Raw genomic sequence first — 19610 nt, forward strand, 5'->3', positions numbered from 1 at the left:
AAAAAACGTCTATAGTTTTATTCCTTGTGTCTTTCCTTTTTCCAGGGGTTGTCTCTGCTTTTAAAATTCCCTCCACCAAAGGAGAGATTGAGAGGGAAAGAGAGAGAGGTGGGGACTTATCTCTCTTCAACAACTTAATTCATCTTAAACTTCTTCTGCCTCTAGTTAGGTCATTTATTACGAGACAGTTATTGTGTATAGTGGTCAAATATTAAGGCTCTGAAACTCTCCCTGGTTTAGGGTTCTGGCCTCATTGCTTACGCATTCTGTGTCATATAGAGGCTCTTATAACCCTTCTAAGTCTCTTTTGTTCATCTATAAAATGAAAATTATCATTGCTTCATGAGTTGTTGTGAATATGCTAGGTTCATGCATGATAAAAACAGCACAAGGCTGGGCATAATAGTCTGCTCAATAAATGGAAGCTATTTCCAATACCTTTAAAACCATTTTAAAGTATATTCACTATATTTATTAAAGGAGCAGAAAAAATTTTTAAAGAAGCAGATTGACAAATCATAGCACACCAATCAATTTAATTTCAGCATTATCCTCCATAAAGCAAATTCTAATTAATACTGAGATATATCTAATAAACTTACGACTTTGATAGGAGGAGTACTTTATAAGTTTTGTCAATGTGTAAGGGTCTCTGTTAAGCTTACTAACATTTATTTTACAAAATTTTTTTAATCCAAAGGAAGCACAGTTTTGCCAGTTTTGAATTTTGAGCCTGAATGAATAAGCTTTAATGTAATTAGGCTCATTTGAAAAGTTCTTATCATACGAAGTAGATGACCTGACTTATCAAAGAAAAAAACCCAAAGCTTACTGCAGTTAACAGGTTGTATTTATTATATTCTATAGTTTCTAAAAAGTAGAATATATTGTAAGACTTTGTTAAAAATAATTCTTTACACAGTTTTTGGAAGGCTAATGGCAAACATGGTTTACGTGGGATATAACTTTCAAACTAAAATCAGTTAATGGTCTTGAATTTACAGAAGCATGTTAAGGTTTAGTTTAAATATCTGAAGCAGTTTCTACATTAAAGCATTTCCAAGAATGAGAAAACTAAGAAATTTAGATAAAGCACCAGCAGTCACCATGTCACCAAGTTAACATTAGTTCCTCACTAGTCCCCATTACATGATGAAGAATGGGAGGAGAAAGGGAAGGAACACTTATAGAAAGAAACAGAACCCTGAAATTACATTTACTTAAGGGTTCCCCCAAAGGCATCTTGGTCAAGTTAAAACATTTCTGAGGAGCAGAAATAGATTATAATAGTTAAGGCTCAAGATCATGCATTCATAACAAAATACAATTACTGACATTAAAGTGATATTGAATGTCATACAATATATTTAAAGTCTGCCATTTAAATCAACAGTATGCATATTTTCTTTCTGAATCCTTTAGGATTTGGTAGGCACATTGAAATCAATCTTCATACAAAGGGAACAAATATCAAAATCTTGTACTACATGGATGCAAGTGGCTGCATTTTTATGATTATATCAAAAACCAACTATTTGTGCCTATCTTTTAAAGACAATTTCAATAGCAAGAATTAATATTTAGGATTTTCAAGTTTTTCAAACACAAAACATTTTACAGTGTGTGCTATGAGATTCAAAACAGCAAAAACAAACTTAAATGAGTGAGAAAGTGAAAACTAATTTGTATGCACTAATATTACATAACACCACCAACAACAAACTTACACTTTGATCAGACTCTTCACAGTATCAGTGGTCATTTTCTTTCTCTAAGTTATAGAGAACCATAAAGTACAGTGAAAAGTATTTCTAAGTGGACACAGTTTCCCAAGTAAGGATCAAGACTGTGAAAATCCCTAGACATAATGGCGACCCTTGACTCTTCTAATTCATATCATGACTTTCATTTGTCAGATCCTGCTACTCAGTGTTACATTATGGATAAATGGTAAAAATATATCAGTCTTATGATAATACATGAATCTACTAACAGTTTCTGTATTCTATCATTTTAGTAAATGTATACTTTAAAAAAGTGTAAATGAGAAAAAAAATGAGGAAAATGTAGGCCATAACTAGAGTTCCCTTTGTGCTACTCATTCTCTGAATTCATTCTGTTGAAGAGCTAGAGCTTAGGTAGAGCTAGCCAAAGAGATGAAAAACCAGGACTCCAAAAACAAACAATACTAATTCCCAGGACCAAAAATAAAAGAAAACAAAAACCAAAACCAAGGCTTCAGTCAACCAAACACGGTTTGGATCAGCCCAAGAGTATCTGCGGTTGATCTCAAAGGAACTTTCTAAGAACTGCCCTTTTCTCTCCCCGCAGTTGGCATCTTTATGATTTAATGGCTTGTAGCACTGTATTTTTTTAACACTATCCCACCTTAAGAAAGTACTTATTGTACTTGCTTATTTGAAACTAAGTCCTATTAATGGTGACTTGAATCCCATGAAGTAGACATAAAATATACAAGGAAGCCCCTTTTGCTACTAATCTCTACCATCACTTCCCTGATCCTCAAGAAGAAACACACACCATAAAAACCAGAGAGAGAAAACAAGCATTGGATTATCAAATGGCAATTTGAAGCCATTTTAACTCACTGAAGTGACTTTAAGTGGTTGTCTTAGTTAGACTGAATATACAAAGATAAAAAGTAAACTTGACATGGAGTCTTGTGAACACAAGCTTAAACTTCCATGGATTATAAACGATTGATGAGTAAGTAAAATCTTTACTTCTCTGATCTTTGTTTTTATTTCTGATTCAAACTTCTAACATTTTTAGAAGGTGAAGAAGGTGAAAAGGTGGTAAGTGGGATTAGATTTGGCTTTGAATAGTTGACTTTTCCTCAGCTTTGTCAAAATAGGCATTTTCTGTGGTAGCTTGAACTTCTTTGTCATCATCTATCATACGAATATCTGATGTATTTTTGTCATTTTGCCTCAAGCGGTAACTTTTATAAGCACGTTGAATTATGGTTGCTGAGACTGCCTCTTGTTTTCGTTTCAGTGTAGTTGTAATTGGCTCATATGCAATCTTAAAAGGGTTTGCTAACACAAACCCTGATTCCATCTCTGAAATAATTTTCTCCATCCTCACATCTTTACCCATAACTCGCTTTGTTAAAGCAAGTAAGATATCAAGGCAATGAATTCTGTCCCCAGCGGCCATGGGAAGATCCATGGCAACAAGCTGGCCCTTGTTTGGTTTTGCCATAAAAAGAGGAGGGTCAAGAGCTGCTGCAAAATCTGAAAGCTGGCTAGAGTCTATATACTGGGTCCTATCAGGATCAAACCGCTTCCATACCTGAAAGAATTTCCTAAAATCATCTTCACTTAATGTCTTGGCTTTTTTTTTAGAAGCAATATTTAAAAATTCCATGACAACAACAATGTACATGTTTACTATGATCAGCCATGATATGAGGATGTAACTGACAAAATAAATAATCCCAACAAAGGGGTTACCACAATCTCCTCTAACCTGAGTCCCAGGGTTAATTTTATCAGGATCACACTCAGACCATTGACTGTTGAAAATTGCATTGAGCATCCCATCCCAGCCAGCAAATATTGTAACCTGGAAAAGACAGAGCATACTGCTCCCAAAGGTTTCAAAGTTGGACACATCATTAATTCCAGCTTCCTTTTTAACATAGGCAAAATTGTACATTCCAAAGATGGCGTAGATGAACATGACCAGGAAGATGAGAAGGCTGATGTTCAACAATGCTGGGAGAGACAATATCAAAGGGAGAAGCAGATCACGGAATAGCTTTGGTCCTTTCCCAGGACGCAGGATGTGGATGATTCGTGAGAGTCTTATCAGTTCCATAATGGAAGGAGGCACAAGGTAGTATCCTACCATCATAGGCAGAAATAGTTCTTGGTGTGGGAGAAGATAAGACAGGCAAAAAAATTACTTAAATATGATTATGTTTAGAGGAATACAAATTATTTTATTTCATTTATTATTTCAGTTATTTATTTATTTCAACTATTTCTTATTTCAATTATTATTATATCATTTTTTCTATATATTAAGATCATTTTAATAGCCCTTCCCATATAACAGAACATATTGAAAGTGGGGATTGGCCAAATACTAATTGTGGCAATTTTCAGGGTATCTAGCAAAATTTGGAAGAGAATTATTTGTATCATCATCTTAAGAGTACTATAGGGCAAGTACTTTTGGAATCACAGATGGCATGATTCCATAATAAAAAATAGTAGTCATATTTTTTTCTGATTGTAGTTGCATAAAGAAATTTAGTTCAATCCAGCCTAGCCTTTACTGGATATCTCATAAAGGTGTCATGCAAATATGTAAAGATGAATGACCTGACTTTTTCCCTCAAAGACCTTATAATCTAGAGAGTAGAGGAAGATATTTAAAGTAATTCTAATGCAAGGTAGAAAGACCTAGTTGATAAATATAGTTACAAAAATGTCTGGCATTCAGTGATTCACAGATTATAATTTAATTAATTTATTTCTTAAGTAGTATTTGGGCCCTTAGCAGCTTTAAATGGAATTAAGTAAATGAATCTTGGCCTAGAACTATTTCTGTAGCAGTTGTTGGTAGATGAGGGAACTATGGGAGTGAGAGCTATAACTATAAAACAAAGTAAAATTACAATTACCCTAAGAGTATAGGGGATGTTCTCTGGAAGTACTGGAGAGAGTGAGGTTCATATTGAATTGAGAAGGTGGGAAGGAGAGAATCCCATGAAGCTTCTAACTAAGATGGGAGGTTTGCTGAATCTGGAAGGATCAATTCTCATATTTCCATTCAATTTGGTCATTGTCGATGATGACATTCTCTCTGACATTCTATCTTACCTATATCTTCATCTCCACCTTGTTTTAGTGAATCTTCTGCTCTGACTCAAATTTTCATTTCTCCTCACAATCTTCTAAATTCTTCCATTATGCCAGACATATCCCCATATAATTGCAGACAATTTTTTCTACATCCTCATCGCTACATTTTCTTCACCTCCTTTCTTATCTAAAATCTGACTTTATTTTGAGGACACCGTTTCCCTTGGAATATTGTCAAGTGCAGACGGCTCTTTCTTCCCACTCCATATTTCTTGGGGTAGAAAAATGGAATGATCAAGCATCTTTCATTCTTTCCGATATGATTTCCAGACACTTTAAGTCAATTTTATAAAGAAAAAAAGAATTTTCTGTCTGACACATTGTGAATCATGTGATTGAACTATATACTATTGCCTACCATTTCTTGGCTCTGTGATCTATTTATTCCTCCTCACTTACACTCATTGGAGACTTAGTACTTGGTTCAGTGTCGCCCTTTCCACCCCAGCACCTACCACCAACAGCTCATTGAAGGGCCAGTCTCTTGTTCTTTGACTTTCTTAACTGTAATAATCTCCATCATTTTACTTTAGTCATATGCAGTTATGGCCATATTCTGGACCCAGGATTCTCCACCTTCTGAGATTTCAAAATCAAACAGCTTTCTCTCTGACTGTGATTTGCTCTCCTTCGAGATCTCTGATTCAGTAACTCTCACTTTAATCCCAAAGGGCTTTTTAATTCCATATTCCTCTATTTTCTTCCTTTCAGCCCCTTCTTGCCTTTATGTACTTTTCTTTCAAGCTTCTTGTACTTTAGGACAAGTTGGACTGCTTCTACTACCAAATGAACCAGTTGAATTTTCTGGAAGCAAAAGTGGGCAGATAGTTTGTCCACATTTTCACTATGACTATATAGAATAGTGTTTGACACAACAAACATTTAAATACTGTCTCTTATGGAGCTTATACTCTAGTATGTGTCTTATGGGGAGGCAGACAATAAAAAACTTTTCCCTGCCTGAGACATTTTTATCCTAGATTCTTTCCTTGGCTACCCCCTTATCCAATATGTCTTTATTTAGATTTTGCTTCATCCATGCAGTTTCCTCTGACCTCTATTTACCGTTAGGTTCCTTTCACTCTTTTGTGCCACTGTAACACCCTCTGCTTCTTCCCTTATCACAACTTTAATAACACAACATTAAATATGTACTACTTAATCATCTGTATCCCTTACTAGATTGTAAACTATGTGCATACAGACATTATGTCTACCTTGTTTACTATTGGATTCTTTGCATCTAGTATAATATCTATTCACAAAGGGGATAATCAAATATATTTGTTAAATAAAAGACTGAAATCCCCAGGATAAGAGAAAACTGGTGACAAATTCATTAAAGCCTAACACTCTAGTGTTGTGAAAGTTGTAAACAGTTTTAGAGATTAGAGAAAAAAGAATAGGACCATGAAAGGTTATATCATGCTAAGACATAAAGCTCTTTCTAGAGCCATCCTAGAAAATACTGTATGTGATATACTGAAGGGGTGACTTCCGAAGTAAAGTGTATGTATTAATTCAACAGTATTTTGAATACCTTATAGCTGTCAGGTATGTGTACATGTATGAATGCAAAAATATAAGCCATTCCTATTGGAATAAGAAGAATCTCTTCTCTGTTTTGCCTATTAAGAGACTATATTTCAGGCACATTCAGTATAAGAACTTGCCTGAATTAGTATTACTATAGAAGAAAATCCGACTAAAAATCTTACCTGTAACAGAGAAAATGACCACCATAAAATCAAAAATGTTCCATCCGATGGTGAAATAGTTGCAATGGAAAGCAATGAGCTTCAGTATACATTCTCCAGTATATAGTATAATAAGAACTAAGTTAATCCAGCAGAGAGCAATGTCCATATTTTGACTCTGTTCATCACTTTGTATCATAATGGTTATTGCTTGAAAACAGATAAGAGCCATAATGATGGCATTAAAAACTTCACTTGTTACCAAGTCAAAGATTAATCCTTGGAATTTATTCTGTGGATGAAGAAAAGAAAAAGAGCCTTATCAATAGGTTATACACACACATATTGTCTGTATATTTATAATTTCCCTCCTAGCATAAACAGGAAAATAAGTGAGGGCCTAAGTTTTTACCGAGCTATAACTATATAACTATATAACTATAGTGAATATAGTCAAAACAAAGAAATAAAAGATCATCCAAACTTTGTTAAGGAACATATTTTTAAATTTTGTCAAAAGCATTTGTGAAGAATTTCAAAAACACATTTTCATTTTTAAAAGGGAATATACAAAAGAAACTTTTCCTGAAGCTTGAAAAACAAATCTAGACGTTTCCTTACTCCTGGGCGACGTATTCTTTTTTGAGAGTCCTCACACAGCACCCTCCTCAGTGCACGGGGTTGCTTCTTCTGTTTGACGGTTATAAAGATATTTGAGCCTCCCTGGTAAAGAAATGAAAGAAAAAGATATTAAAATCACATTGAATCTACATTTTACCTTATCATTAATAGACATCTTGGAAAGATTGGTAATCACTGATTTATCTTTTACAAAGGGCATAAAGGCCATGATCTAAGCCACCTTTAACCACGTCTGACTTGCTGCCTACAAATCCACACTAAACATGCAGAATATATGGTAATGACTGAAATCAATTGTCTTTTGGCACACTTTCTTGTGGGCAGTCAACTCTTTAACTTTTTGGTCTCCTGAGGCCTACCTCATGTTAAACAGACACAAAGGAGAAACAGTGGGGGTAAATGGAAAGGTTTCCTAAGAAAAATTGAATTCAAAAGCTAAAGATAAAATTGGTTTGTACCTTCTAATAAGCAGGAAAAAATAGAGTTGGTCATTTATGAGTTTTTATAAGTTCATATATTACTTAATTTTCCAAATAATACTTATCAGAATATATTTTTATACTATTATGCCAACAGCACCTTGTGCTTACATCTTCATAGCACCTTCTAGAGCTTATTTATCTTTGTGTTTCTAGTGCTAATTTCAGTGTCTTATACAAAATATATAAAGGGATTAAGAGGTAAACAGTGAATGTTGTGTTAATCTAGAAATTAGGAATATTACTGCCCCAAGTCAGGACTTAGTCACTTAAATTTGACAAAAGTCACCAATTTGAAGTCCAGAAGCAGATCCTGGGATGTTGTTACAATGGGCTGAAATCCGAGGAAGGTGAAGCATCCAACCGAATGCATATTTGCACACTGTTCTAGTCCCAGTTGTTTAGCAGAGACTGAGAGCAGTCCGTTTACCAAATTCTGTACATGGCTGAATGTTGATGACATGATTGAAGATAGAATTTCAAGACAGACTATTTTTTTCTTTGATTTTTTAGGCTTTCCTACACCTCTAGAGAGTAGGTCTCTGTGGTTAAAATAAGCAGACTTCAAGGACTTTTGAGGCCTTTGCATTTGTAGCAGCCCTGAAGGAAATCTTTGTGCGGAGACAGCACCAAACGGGTTGTTCGGTTCCTTCTCTGAATTGTCTCTTCATCAGTTCAAACACTCCTATTTAGGTCATGTATTTAGGATTTAGGATTCTCTCTGCTTCCAGCTGGAAAAGCTACTGTGCTGACAAAGATGTCTATGTTGGTTATGACTCTGAAGCTTTGAACGTATCAGAGAGTAAAAAAGTGTAGCTTATTTTTCTTGAACTTCTTCACACATTTGTGCAGACACACCACCACATTACTTGTCAACATGTCATTTTTACAAACACATATATAAAAACACTTGTAACTTTTAAACTTGCCCATTTACATTTGAATATAGAAAACAGTGTAAAGATGAACATTTTATCAATATTTCTCAATATGCAGGAATATCAATCTGTTTTTTTTAGCTAAGTACAAAATAAAAAAGACATTAAGCTGAATCCCAAACCAATTACTTGAAGCAGGACATTTTTATACATGTGTTTGATTTTCTCAGGCATTAGTGAACAAAGAATATTTGTACTTATCTTTATTTTATGCTTGTTGAAATTAGCAATAATAACACCGATCAGCATACTCAAAGGAAGAAATAATCCAATAATAATAAAGCTGATAAAGTAACAATACATGTAGATGTTGTCTTCAAAATTCGGTTGCCTATTTACCTAAAAGTTAAGTTAAAAAATAAACAAAATAAGGTAGGGCATAGCAGATTTTTAGGGCAGTGAAAATATTCTGTATGATACTGTAATGATAGTTATGTCGTTACACATTTGTCCAAAATCATATAATGTACAACACCAAGCGAACCCTAAGGTAAACTATTGATTTTGGGTGATTATGACATGTCAATGTAGGTTCATCCTTGGTAAAAATGTGCCCATTCTGTGAGTGGTGTTGATAATAGTCTATGCATGTGTGGGGACAGTGGTTATATGGGAAATCTCTATACCACCTTCCCAATTTTGTCGTAAACCTAAAACTGCTCTAAAAAGCAAAATCTTAGAAAATAAAAATAAATTAAAAAGTAAAAAAAATTAAGCAAAATATTGATATACCAACTTTCTAAAACATAAGATTTATAAAACAGTTTATAACAGGAAAAACCAACAATTCTACATGAGGTAATATTTCTTCTTTGTTCTTTGATGAAGTGATAGCATTGCTTTGTTTATTTGAATTTTAAAGTTCACTGCATTGGTTTAATCATTGTAATGAAGTCTGATAGTCCTTCAAATGGGGCCTACTGACTTCATCCTCTGTACATAATCCTGGAAGGATTTCATTTTCAGTGAAATAATCTGAAATGTATTTAATATCTGTCTAGCATAAGCATTTACTTTTATCATGTTATTTATTCTGTTATTGTAGGTACCCTGTTCTTGAATTGCAAAAATAATTTTTCTTGAACCTTAACAATGGCTCTAAGATGATATTGTACTTACACCAATAGAATCAACTGCTGAATTCATAATAGTGATCCATCCATTAAATGTTGCCTGTAAAAATGGCATGTATTTAATTCTTATGGAAATCTTAAGCTTCATGGAAAATAAAATGTAAAACTCAATTTATTATGATTATTAATACAGTAAAACATGATTAGTAAGGCTGACCACATTTCAAAAAACCATGTAATTGGGGCCTTTATCACTTTCATTACCACATTTATATTGTCTATTAATAAGTATTTAAAACCAGTTAGCTTCATTGTGTAGCTTAATTATAGTTGATAACAAAATATTATAAGATAGTATAAATAGAGAGATAGAGATAGATAGATAAATGGTAAATAAATACATGCTGTCCAAGTGTCACTGTTACTTGTAACTGCTGTATATGTGCTTTTCTATGGGGGGAGGTAAGACAAGAATAAATGATTGACCTCCTCGTTTCTGTTAGATGTTGGGGGACTGAGGAGCTATAGCTTTAAGTAGAAACAAAACAGTAGTAGCTAGACCAAAAATTGTGACCCTATTACCTTATCAACGATGGTAGAAATAGGTTCCCAGTACCTGCCATCTCCCCTGTCAATCCTACCTTCCTACGTACTTCCTTCTCCAAGCAGAGTGGGGTCTGTGTTTCACTTCTGTCTTTCCAAAGAAGCCTAGTGTAGCATGTTCCATAACATGTATCTACTAATAATTGCTAAAATTTGTTATAACCAACTCTAGGAATCATCCACATTTTGTCCTTTATGTCCACCTCTAATATGAATGAACATATAAAAACATTGATTAAAAAAATCAGAAGTGAACTTACCACTTGAAGCAGTGAAAGGAAGCCATTTCCAACATTATCAAAGTTCAGTTTTGCATTCTCCCATGGCATGGATTCATTAAATAGAAGGCTTTCACACTGACTCTTATTCATGACTTCAAATATAGGAAACCTTTCTCCACTTGTTGGGTCAATGCATTCATAGAACTTGCCAGCAAATAAGTGTACTCCCATGATGCTAAAAGCCAGCCAGATCGTAAAGCAGACCAGAAACACATTCAAAGCAGATAAAGTTGTTTTTATCAAAGCTCTCACAACCACCTGGCATATAAAAACAAACAGGTAAACTTTAGGTAAGAAATGTAAATTCACTTTAATTGGAAATACTAAATGTAATGTTATATAGAAATAATGAAAAAAAAGGGCCATCACTAAAGATTTAATAGGCCACATGCCAGTATTTAAATAACCTAAATAATAAATTTTAATTAAAAAATATACATTAAAATTTCAGATATTCTCAAAATTTTTGTACTAAAATAATCACTAAAAGGCAACAGAATCGATTAACACAATAATTATTTCACTGATTTAACATGCTTATCAACTTCCTGTATTGTGCCAGAAATGGGCAAGACAACTGAACCTGTGTGAATATATGTGTACGTATTAACCAAAAAGTATGTAAAATGAGAAAGAAACAGGACTACATCTAAGTCTTGATAATTCTAACTTTTGGGAGGATTAGCCTGCAAAGCAGACACTGAAGTGGCAGGGGAAGTAAGAGGAAGACCAAGAGATCATAATCAATGAACTCAAGGCAAGAGGCTATGTCAAGAGACACTGAATGGACAGCTGTAGCCTGCAAAACCACAAACCTCCTCACTGCGCCACTCGACGTCACTGGTGAGAATCACTGGTGAGCCACTCCAGAGTGGGAAGTGTGGGACATAAATCCACCACCTCAACTTGAGTAACAGGAAGAGTCTAGAACCACTGTCACCATTTCTTCAAATTCCTTCTCTCTTGAATTTTATAGTCAGAACTTTATTCTTACCACTCCGTGATAGCTGTTATGGCAAATGTAAGCCTGTTCCTATAGCCAACAGAAATTCTCACTCTGCTATTTCATTGTCTTTCCCTTAGCATTTACACTTTTGACTCCTTTCCCCCAACCTCACATCTTTCTTTCTTTCTCTCTCTCTCTCTCTCTCTTTTTTTTTTTTTTTTTTTTTTTTTGTGAGGCACCGTTGATTCTCTTTGCCACCATTCTATCCTTCCTTCCCTTAGCCATTACTGGATACATACCCTTTTTGCTGTATTTTCTTGCTGCTATTTCTTAGTTTTCTGGCTTTGAATAAATATTTTCACTCTCAATTGTGCTTTCAGTAACACTTCATTTTATTTCTAAAACTAAACCCCAGATCTTTTGTTGGCACATTAATATTTTGAGAGGTCCACTGATGCTTCTAAGGAAAAAAATGCTATGCTTATTAGAAAATATACTTATGTAAGAATAAAAGCAATAGATACAGTTGACACAAATATTTCAGTAATCAGAGCACCCAAGACTGAGCTTATTAAATATGTAAAGCATTAATTTTGTAATCATGTGACTCTTTATATATTCAATGATATATTTTCAGAAATCATTCATCTACAGAATTTCCAGAGGTTGAGATGAAGCTTAAGATCTGAATCTGTAATAAAACAGAACAGAGAGCCCAGAAATAAACCCATGCTTATATGGTCAATTAATCTATGACAAAGGAGGCAAGAATATACAATGTGAAAAGATAGTCTCTTCAATAATGGTGCTGGGAAAAATGAGCAGCCACATGCTGAAGAATGAAACTGGACCCTTTCTTATACCATTAAACATAGGTAATTTCCTTATTAGATCCTATCTATATTGACTATGTGATATTCTGTAATATTAATCAAATAGGCAGGATAATGATAAATCATCTCTGTAAACAAAAAATGCAAGAAAACATTGATGTGTGATTATGAAATGAAAGGTAAAATTAGATTTTTTTCTGCCATTTCTGCATATAGCTGATCACTGTATATTACATAACTATACTATGTGTGCTGGTCATAAAGTTTGTTTTCTTCATTAGGTCAAGCCATAAGGGGTGGGTTTCCATTGTAGGCCCAAAAGATTGAACATTAGTTGTTTTATGTGGCTCAACCTATTAGTTTTTCTCACATTGTTCAGAAGAGGTTTTAACATGTTGGTGAGGAAGAGAGGACAAGAATTCATAATTTGTGATGTGCGACTTAAAAAAAACTAATTTATTTTAAAAATCAAACTTTTATTCCATATAATTACTTAGTATGTACAATATTCCTATAATTTTAAACAGCTAGGTGATCAAAGTTTCATCTTCTGCCAGTTATATTTTTAACATTGAGATAATTTTATTAATACTCATAGACATCCATGTAGGCTAGAATGGTATTGCTTTTTGAAACTTTATATTCTTTCCCAACTACTAGGGGTTTTCTTCTTATTTTTATGATTTTTCATATCTTATGTGCACTAAAGACCTGAAATATTAATAAGCATAACTAATATACCTTTCTTCTATACACTAAAATAATAGAATATAAGGTTTTTGCATTAATATTCTTAAGAATGCAAATGAGAAGACTATGAAGATTTAATTTGTAGAAGTTTAGTAATCGTAAATAAAAATATACACATTAGCTTAGAAATATTTTTCTTACCTTCATTCTTTCAAATTGAGATAGAACTCTGAGTGCCCGAAGGAATTTAATGGAAATAAGTGGTTTTAATTCCTCCCGAGATTTGCCTATTAAGCTAAGACAAAACACCTAAATATATTTAAGGAAAAAAAGAGTTAATAGGGTTTAATTTTAACTTTAATCAAAACAATCTGCAAAATAAACTTTGCATTTATTATAAAAAAGATAAACAGTCAAACCTTACCAAGAAATATGCAAAAGATTTAATGTATATTTCCATATATCTTAATGATGACTTATAGAAATGTATAAGAAAATAACTTTGTATTAAAATTACTTTTAAAAAGGTTAGGAATATATATTATTGAAATAAACAAAAATTGTATATTTGACATACTTTATGATCAAGGGTTAATATTTGTATCAATTTTTAGTTTGAAATTAAAAATCAGTTTCATGAACATTTACAATCTAGTAATAATGCACTATGTATTCATAAAAGCAAAATTTGGAATATATTAACATATGAATTCATACATAAATATGATAAATAGAATAGGATTTCAGAGAAGAGACATCGAGGAGGGTATGAATATTTTCAAGTCCAAGTACAAATTACAAAACGTATACAAAGATACTAAGGTGATTTTTTAAAGTAAGCGTATGCATAAAAATCATTCAGGGTTGGGGCACCTGAGTGGTTCAGTGAGTAAACATTTGACTCTTGGTTTCAGCTCAGTTCATTATCTTGGGGTCATGAGGTTGAGCCCCATGTCAGGCTCCAGGCTCAGTGAGGAGTCTGCTTGGAATTCTCTCTTTTCCTCTCCCTCTGCCCCTCCCCCGCTCTCTCTCTCTCAAAAATAAATAAATAAATAAATCTTTAAAAATCAATCAGGATTAATAAATGTTAATGGAGATCAAGCAAGATGGTAGAATTATGATTAACTTTTATAGTATCTTCATATTTTCTATATTTTCAAGGCAGCATAAATGAAAAATTTGTTCTTTTTATACTATAGCAAGAGATGGTCTTAAAGTGAGCTTTGAAGTAAGCATATGATTTATGTAAGTGTGGAGGGATGTGGAGACATAAGAACAATGACTAGGAAAGAGGAAGGTGGGTTGAAGGTACAGTGTGATTTTTGTTGGAATAGAAGGTTAATTTGCAATAATTTATTTAGAAGACAGAGGTCAGATATTGTAAGTCATCTTCTTTATACAGCGAGAAGCTTCAATCATTGCTTATAGAATAGGAGCCGTTTGTTCATGTAACAAAAATTACTGAGTACCTATTATGATACATGAATTGTTCTAGGCATTGAGGATAAGAAGAGAACCATATTGGGAAAACAATTCTTCCCTAAACGAGCTAACCTTTCAGTGGAGGAAGACAAACAATCACAATGAATAAACAATGCATACTAATTAATATGTAATATTAATAGGTGCTATGGAGATGAAGAAAACAGAGAAAGGAAAAGGGAGCCCTGTAGTAGATGCAGTTTTCAATACAGTAGTTCAGAAAGATGAACTAAGTGAGGTGAGCCAGCCAAAGTCCCAGGTGGAAGGAAAAATAGGTGCAAAGGCACTAAGATGGAAGTCATCTGGGCATAGCTGAAGAACTTCAGGAAAGTCAGTGTTGGTGGAGCAGTCTGTTGACTGGGATGGGGGAAATGGAGAGTTGTAGAGGTAAGACTGGATCATGTGGAGACTTGTAGGCTTTGATTGCAGAGAATGTAGCTTTTTACTCTGAGTGAAATGAGGTGTTTACTGGAGAGTTTCAAGAAGAAAAGCTACTTGAGCTGGCTTCTATTTTACAACAGTAAAATGCATATGGTTGCTATGTGAAAAGCAGAATGAAGGTGTGCAGTGGTGGAAGCCTGGGTCTCAGGCTGAAATCTGTTGCAGTGATCCAAATGAGAATTTTTGGTAGCTTGAATCAGAATGGTGATGGTGAAAGCTATGGTAAGTAGTCTAATTTTGAATATATGATTTAAAAATTGAGCCAACAGAATTTAAATATTTTAGGACACGATGTGCAATAAGCCTATTCTGTTAGTAGTGGGTTCATAGGTGATTGTTAGAATAATCCGGGAAAGAAATGTCGAACTTCTAAAATATTAGGACTTGAAGAAAAGGACAAATGTTAAGCATTACAAATGAAGATATAGGGGATTTTGTAACTGCAAATGTACAGAGACGGAAAAAAAAGAAGGTATAAGTAAATGCAAGAGTTAAGTGAGAATCAGAGTAAAGAAGAAAATCAAACAATAAGCTTCTAAATTTTTCTTTAAAATACGTACAATAACAACCATGAAGTCTAGCTTGTACCAGCCATTAGTGAAATAGGCTCTAAAACCATATGCCATCCACTTCAGAAGCATTTCCAGAATGAAGATGTAAGTGAAGATCATGTCAGCATATTCTAATAAGATTTTAATAGTCTTTCTCTGATCAATATATATATCCTCAAAAGCCTGTGGGTAAAAAATTTAAGGATTAGTGTACATGTAATTTCTAAAAAATCTTCGGCATAAAGAGGAATGAAATGTCCTCTCTAGCAATCAGATGGTGAGCAAAGTCATTTTCTGATCCCATGCCCATAGCAGACATCATTAATTGGTCCCAGAACTTATTATACAGACTGAACTTGGCACCGCAGTGATCCAAAAAACTTCTCTCAAATCAGTTAATCACACTTAATATAAGAGGTGGAACCTTTACTCACATCTGACTGGTTCTTATCTCTAATTCCATGTTGCCAACTCGCAGATATATGCTAGTTGCTAATAGAGAAGTAGAGATTTTTAAAGAATATGTCTTCAGATATCCACACTGCTGTTACAAGAAAAGTCACAAAGCTTGTTCTGCTGCAGAAATAATCAGGTAAACCAGTGGAAACACATGAATATGAAATAAAACTGTAATTATTTATCCGAAGCGTCTCAGATTTAATAGGTCAACCTTAATTTTACTGTGGAGGATGCAAAGTCTGACAATGTCATTTAATGCAACTTCGTGTTTTTATTTTAACACTGAAAAAAGGCAATAAAGTACCAATAACATCAGGCAGACTTATATCAAAGTGCATCCAAGGTCAAAAATTAAATAAGGATTAAAACAATAATATGCAAATAATGGTGTGATTCTTATAAGTCTAATGTTAAATAAAAGTAAATATAACATGACAGTAGAGTTACTGACTTTCAATTGAACCAAATATGGAGTAAAAGTGTCTATATAAGTAAATCATAAATATCTAAAATGATTATAAAGGGCTTTATTGAATGTATTTATTTATTAAATGGTATATTTTGCAAAACAGTATAAAAAGATATCAAAAGTCTTCAATTAAAGAAAAACATAAAAAATGGGCAAAACTAATCTAGGGCAGTTGAAGTCCACATACCAGCTACCCACGTGGAGTGTGGAAGTAATTGTTAGGGGTCAGGGTATGCGGTTCTGGAGTCCTAGTAATGTTCTATTCCTCAAGCTAAGTGACAGTTACACAGGTGCATTCACTTGGTGAACATTCTTTAGCCTATACCCTTAGAATTGCCATGGTTTTCAGTATGTGTGCTAAATATCAATATAAAGTTTATTTTAAAAATGTACGCAGTACAGGAACGCCTGAGTGGCTCAGTCAGGTAAGCGTCTGCCTGTGGCTCAGGTCATGATCCCAGAGTCCTTGGATGGAACTCCACGTCAGGCTCCCTGCTCATTGGGGAGTCTGCTTCTCCTTCTTCCTCTGACCCTCTTCCCACTTGTGCTCTCTCACTCTATCTGAAGTAAATAAAATCTTAAAAAAAAAACCAAGTATGCAATACAAAGTCTGGTTCCCAGTTGTGACTCCATTTTCTCTGCTCTGTGCATTTCACAATTAACTATTTCTTGTGTATCCTTCTCTAATCTTCTTCAATCAAATACAAGAAAATAATATACATTCTATTTTTCTTTATTTCCTATGTAAAATGTAGCATACCTCATTCAATATTAAATAAATAAAACAATTTAAGAATACATGAATGACAGCCGGAAATATGAATGTTAATAGATATCTAATAGATACACTTTATTCTAGATCTTCCTTTTTTCACTTATTACTATATCTTGCAATATCCACACGCTTTTGTATTTTTTTAAAGATCCATTTCTTTATTTTAGAGAAAGAGAGTGAGAGAGCCAGCGGAGGGGCAGAGGGAAAGAATCCTGAAGCAGGCTCCCTGCTGAGCATGGAGCCTGACCTGGGGTTGGATCCCAGGACCTGAGCCAAAACTGAGTTGGCGGTTTAACTGACTGAGCCACCCAGGCACCTCAGCTTTTATATTTTTAAAATAGCTGCACAGTATCCCATTGGGTGATTGTACCATAGTATATTTAAACAGTCACTTATTATGGACTTTTTTTTTTGCTTTTCAATCTTTTTCTATTACAAAGAATTCTTCAGTGAGTAGCCTTATAAATGCCTTTAATACATGCTCAGATATTTGTAGGATAATTTCCCAGAATTAGGGTTGTTGGGTCAATGAGTAAATATATTTTTGGTTCAAAGGTTGTTAAAAGTATATACAGCACTTCTCTTTCCTGATTGAATTGGCTCCAAAATACGAGCACAGTACAACAGTATGTGTGTGCATATACATAAAACTTCGTTAAAATAAGAATTAGGTATCTAAACATTCATTTTTCCCACTGTCATTCATATATTTCAAAATTGTTTTATTTATTTACTATTGAAAGAGGTATATACAGGTTTTAAGAAACTGTAACCATGTTTTCCAAAAGTAAAATCACAGAAAATGAACTTTGCTGCTATAATAAGTTTTCTGGGGAAAAACTAATTTGGCATGATGACTTCAAGTAACAGACTTCAGATACTTTTTTTCCCATAAAAGATTCACATACTTACTTACCAGAGCACCTGTGCTGAGCAGAGTGACAAGGCCAATGAAACACTTAAAACAACTGTTTTCCACTATCTTGCAGCAGGTTTTCCTTATGTTCTGCCAAATTTTTCCTTTCTTGGATTCTCTACTAAGTTGGCCAAGTGAAGATCTTTGTCTATAACCTGTCAAGAATGAAACTGCTAAGAAGAAAAATCTTAATAAGTCATGAAAAAGTAAACATCTCAAACTTTCTACCATATGCCTTAGCAATTTGTTATTTAGGAAATCTAATATAGGTGCTGTCTGATTTACAAACTTTTGATTTTTACCCCTGCTGCTGTGACCACTGCAGGCATTGAGGAAGGAAAAGAAAAAAACTTAACTTGGGAGTAGTTTGGAAACAGTAGGAGGAAAGAAATTGTGAAAAGCAGAGATGACTTAGAACATCCCCTAGCCTTGTGGGACAGAGTCTGAGAATAGTATTAATGCCCCACCCTTCAAAAACAAACAAACAAACAAACAAAACCCACACATGTACAACATCTTCTAAATATCACATTTTGGCATAATGCCTGAAAGTTCATTCTCTGAAGATTCACATGGCATAATAAGCATTCTCATTTTAGTACATGGATATTTAGAAACATTAGGAAGTGTAATATTAGTTAAGTCAGTTAAATTGATGTCAGGTCTTAAGTGGCAGGAGAATGGGATTTTGATTGAGACTATCTGAGGAGCTCACCTGGATTACAGAGTACTTTGTGGGTGAGGTACACGTGCATGGGTTGAACTCTACTTTCTGGTTAGGAGAGTTAGCATAAAGAAAACCCGAGACTTGAGAAGACGGTGTTTAACAGGTGAGAAAATGAAGAAACAGAGGTGGGTGGAATTTAAAGTCAATGCATTTCATTTTAGAATTTTACCTACTGTCAATTTATACGTCTTTGATAAAAAAAATGTTTCCTCCTTTGTCTTGAATGTTACAAGTCCTAGAAATTGAGCTACTGAGAGCAAGTTCTTGTTTTGAATACAGGAATTTGAGAGCATTTACCAGTTACCATTCTGATGATTTCCAGTGATTTCCAATGTCCAGAACCTGTAATTATTTGTTAATCTTGCTAGGAAACTAATTTGAATTATAAGTCATCAAGAGATGAATGTTACATATCTCGTGACTCGATCAATTGACCAAAGCCTTATACATTTCTTCATATTCATGTGGGATATAAAAACAAGTCACCATTACAAGGTTTGTTTTCCTATGAAAGATACAGGATGTTTTCATATGAGCATTATGAATATTGACTGTATTCCATGAAGCATAAAAACACACACACATGCACACATGCATGCACACACATACACGTATGCTAATTTAATCTTTTTACCAGTCCTGTGAGATAACTTTTATTATTATTCTCAGTTTATGTATTAGGAAATGAGCCTGATGAAGGGTAAGTTAAAGCT

At 33.9% G+C, this 19610-nt stretch overlaps 1 protein-coding gene across 3 annotated transcripts in view; it reads right to left on the reverse strand.

Annotated features, from left to right (window-relative positions):
* Positions 1–832: 832 nt before the first annotated feature.
* The window catches only part of SCN7A (sodium voltage-gated channel alpha subunit 7), a 78726-nt gene continuing 59948 nt past the window's right edge, over positions 833–19610 (reverse strand). For all 3 annotated transcript variants that reach the window (XM_057318291.1, XM_026492632.4, XM_057318288.1), the window contains exons 17-25: positions 18171–18325; positions 15561–15734; positions 13279–13386; positions 10588–10866; positions 9771–9824; positions 8853–8990; positions 7214–7318; positions 6614–6884; positions 833–3893 (exon numbers count right to left, since the gene is read on the reverse strand). In XM_057318291.1, coding sequence (XP_057174274.1) covers positions 2827–3893; positions 6614–6884; positions 7214–7318; positions 8853–8990; positions 9771–9824; positions 10588–10866; positions 13279–13386; positions 15561–15734; positions 18171–18325 — 2351 coding nt within the window. In that variant the 3' untranslated portion in view covers positions 833–2826. The remainder of the gene's footprint in view (positions 3894–6613; positions 6885–7213; positions 7319–8852; positions 8991–9770; positions 9825–10587; positions 10867–13278; positions 13387–15560; positions 15735–18170; positions 18326–19610) is intronic.

This window comes from Ursus arctos, unplaced genomic scaffold, assembly GCF_023065955.2.
Source record: "Ursus arctos isolate Adak ecotype North America unplaced genomic scaffold, UrsArc2.0 scaffold_1, whole genome shotgun sequence".
Taxonomy (NCBI): domain Eukaryota; kingdom Metazoa; phylum Chordata; class Mammalia; order Carnivora; family Ursidae; genus Ursus; species Ursus arctos.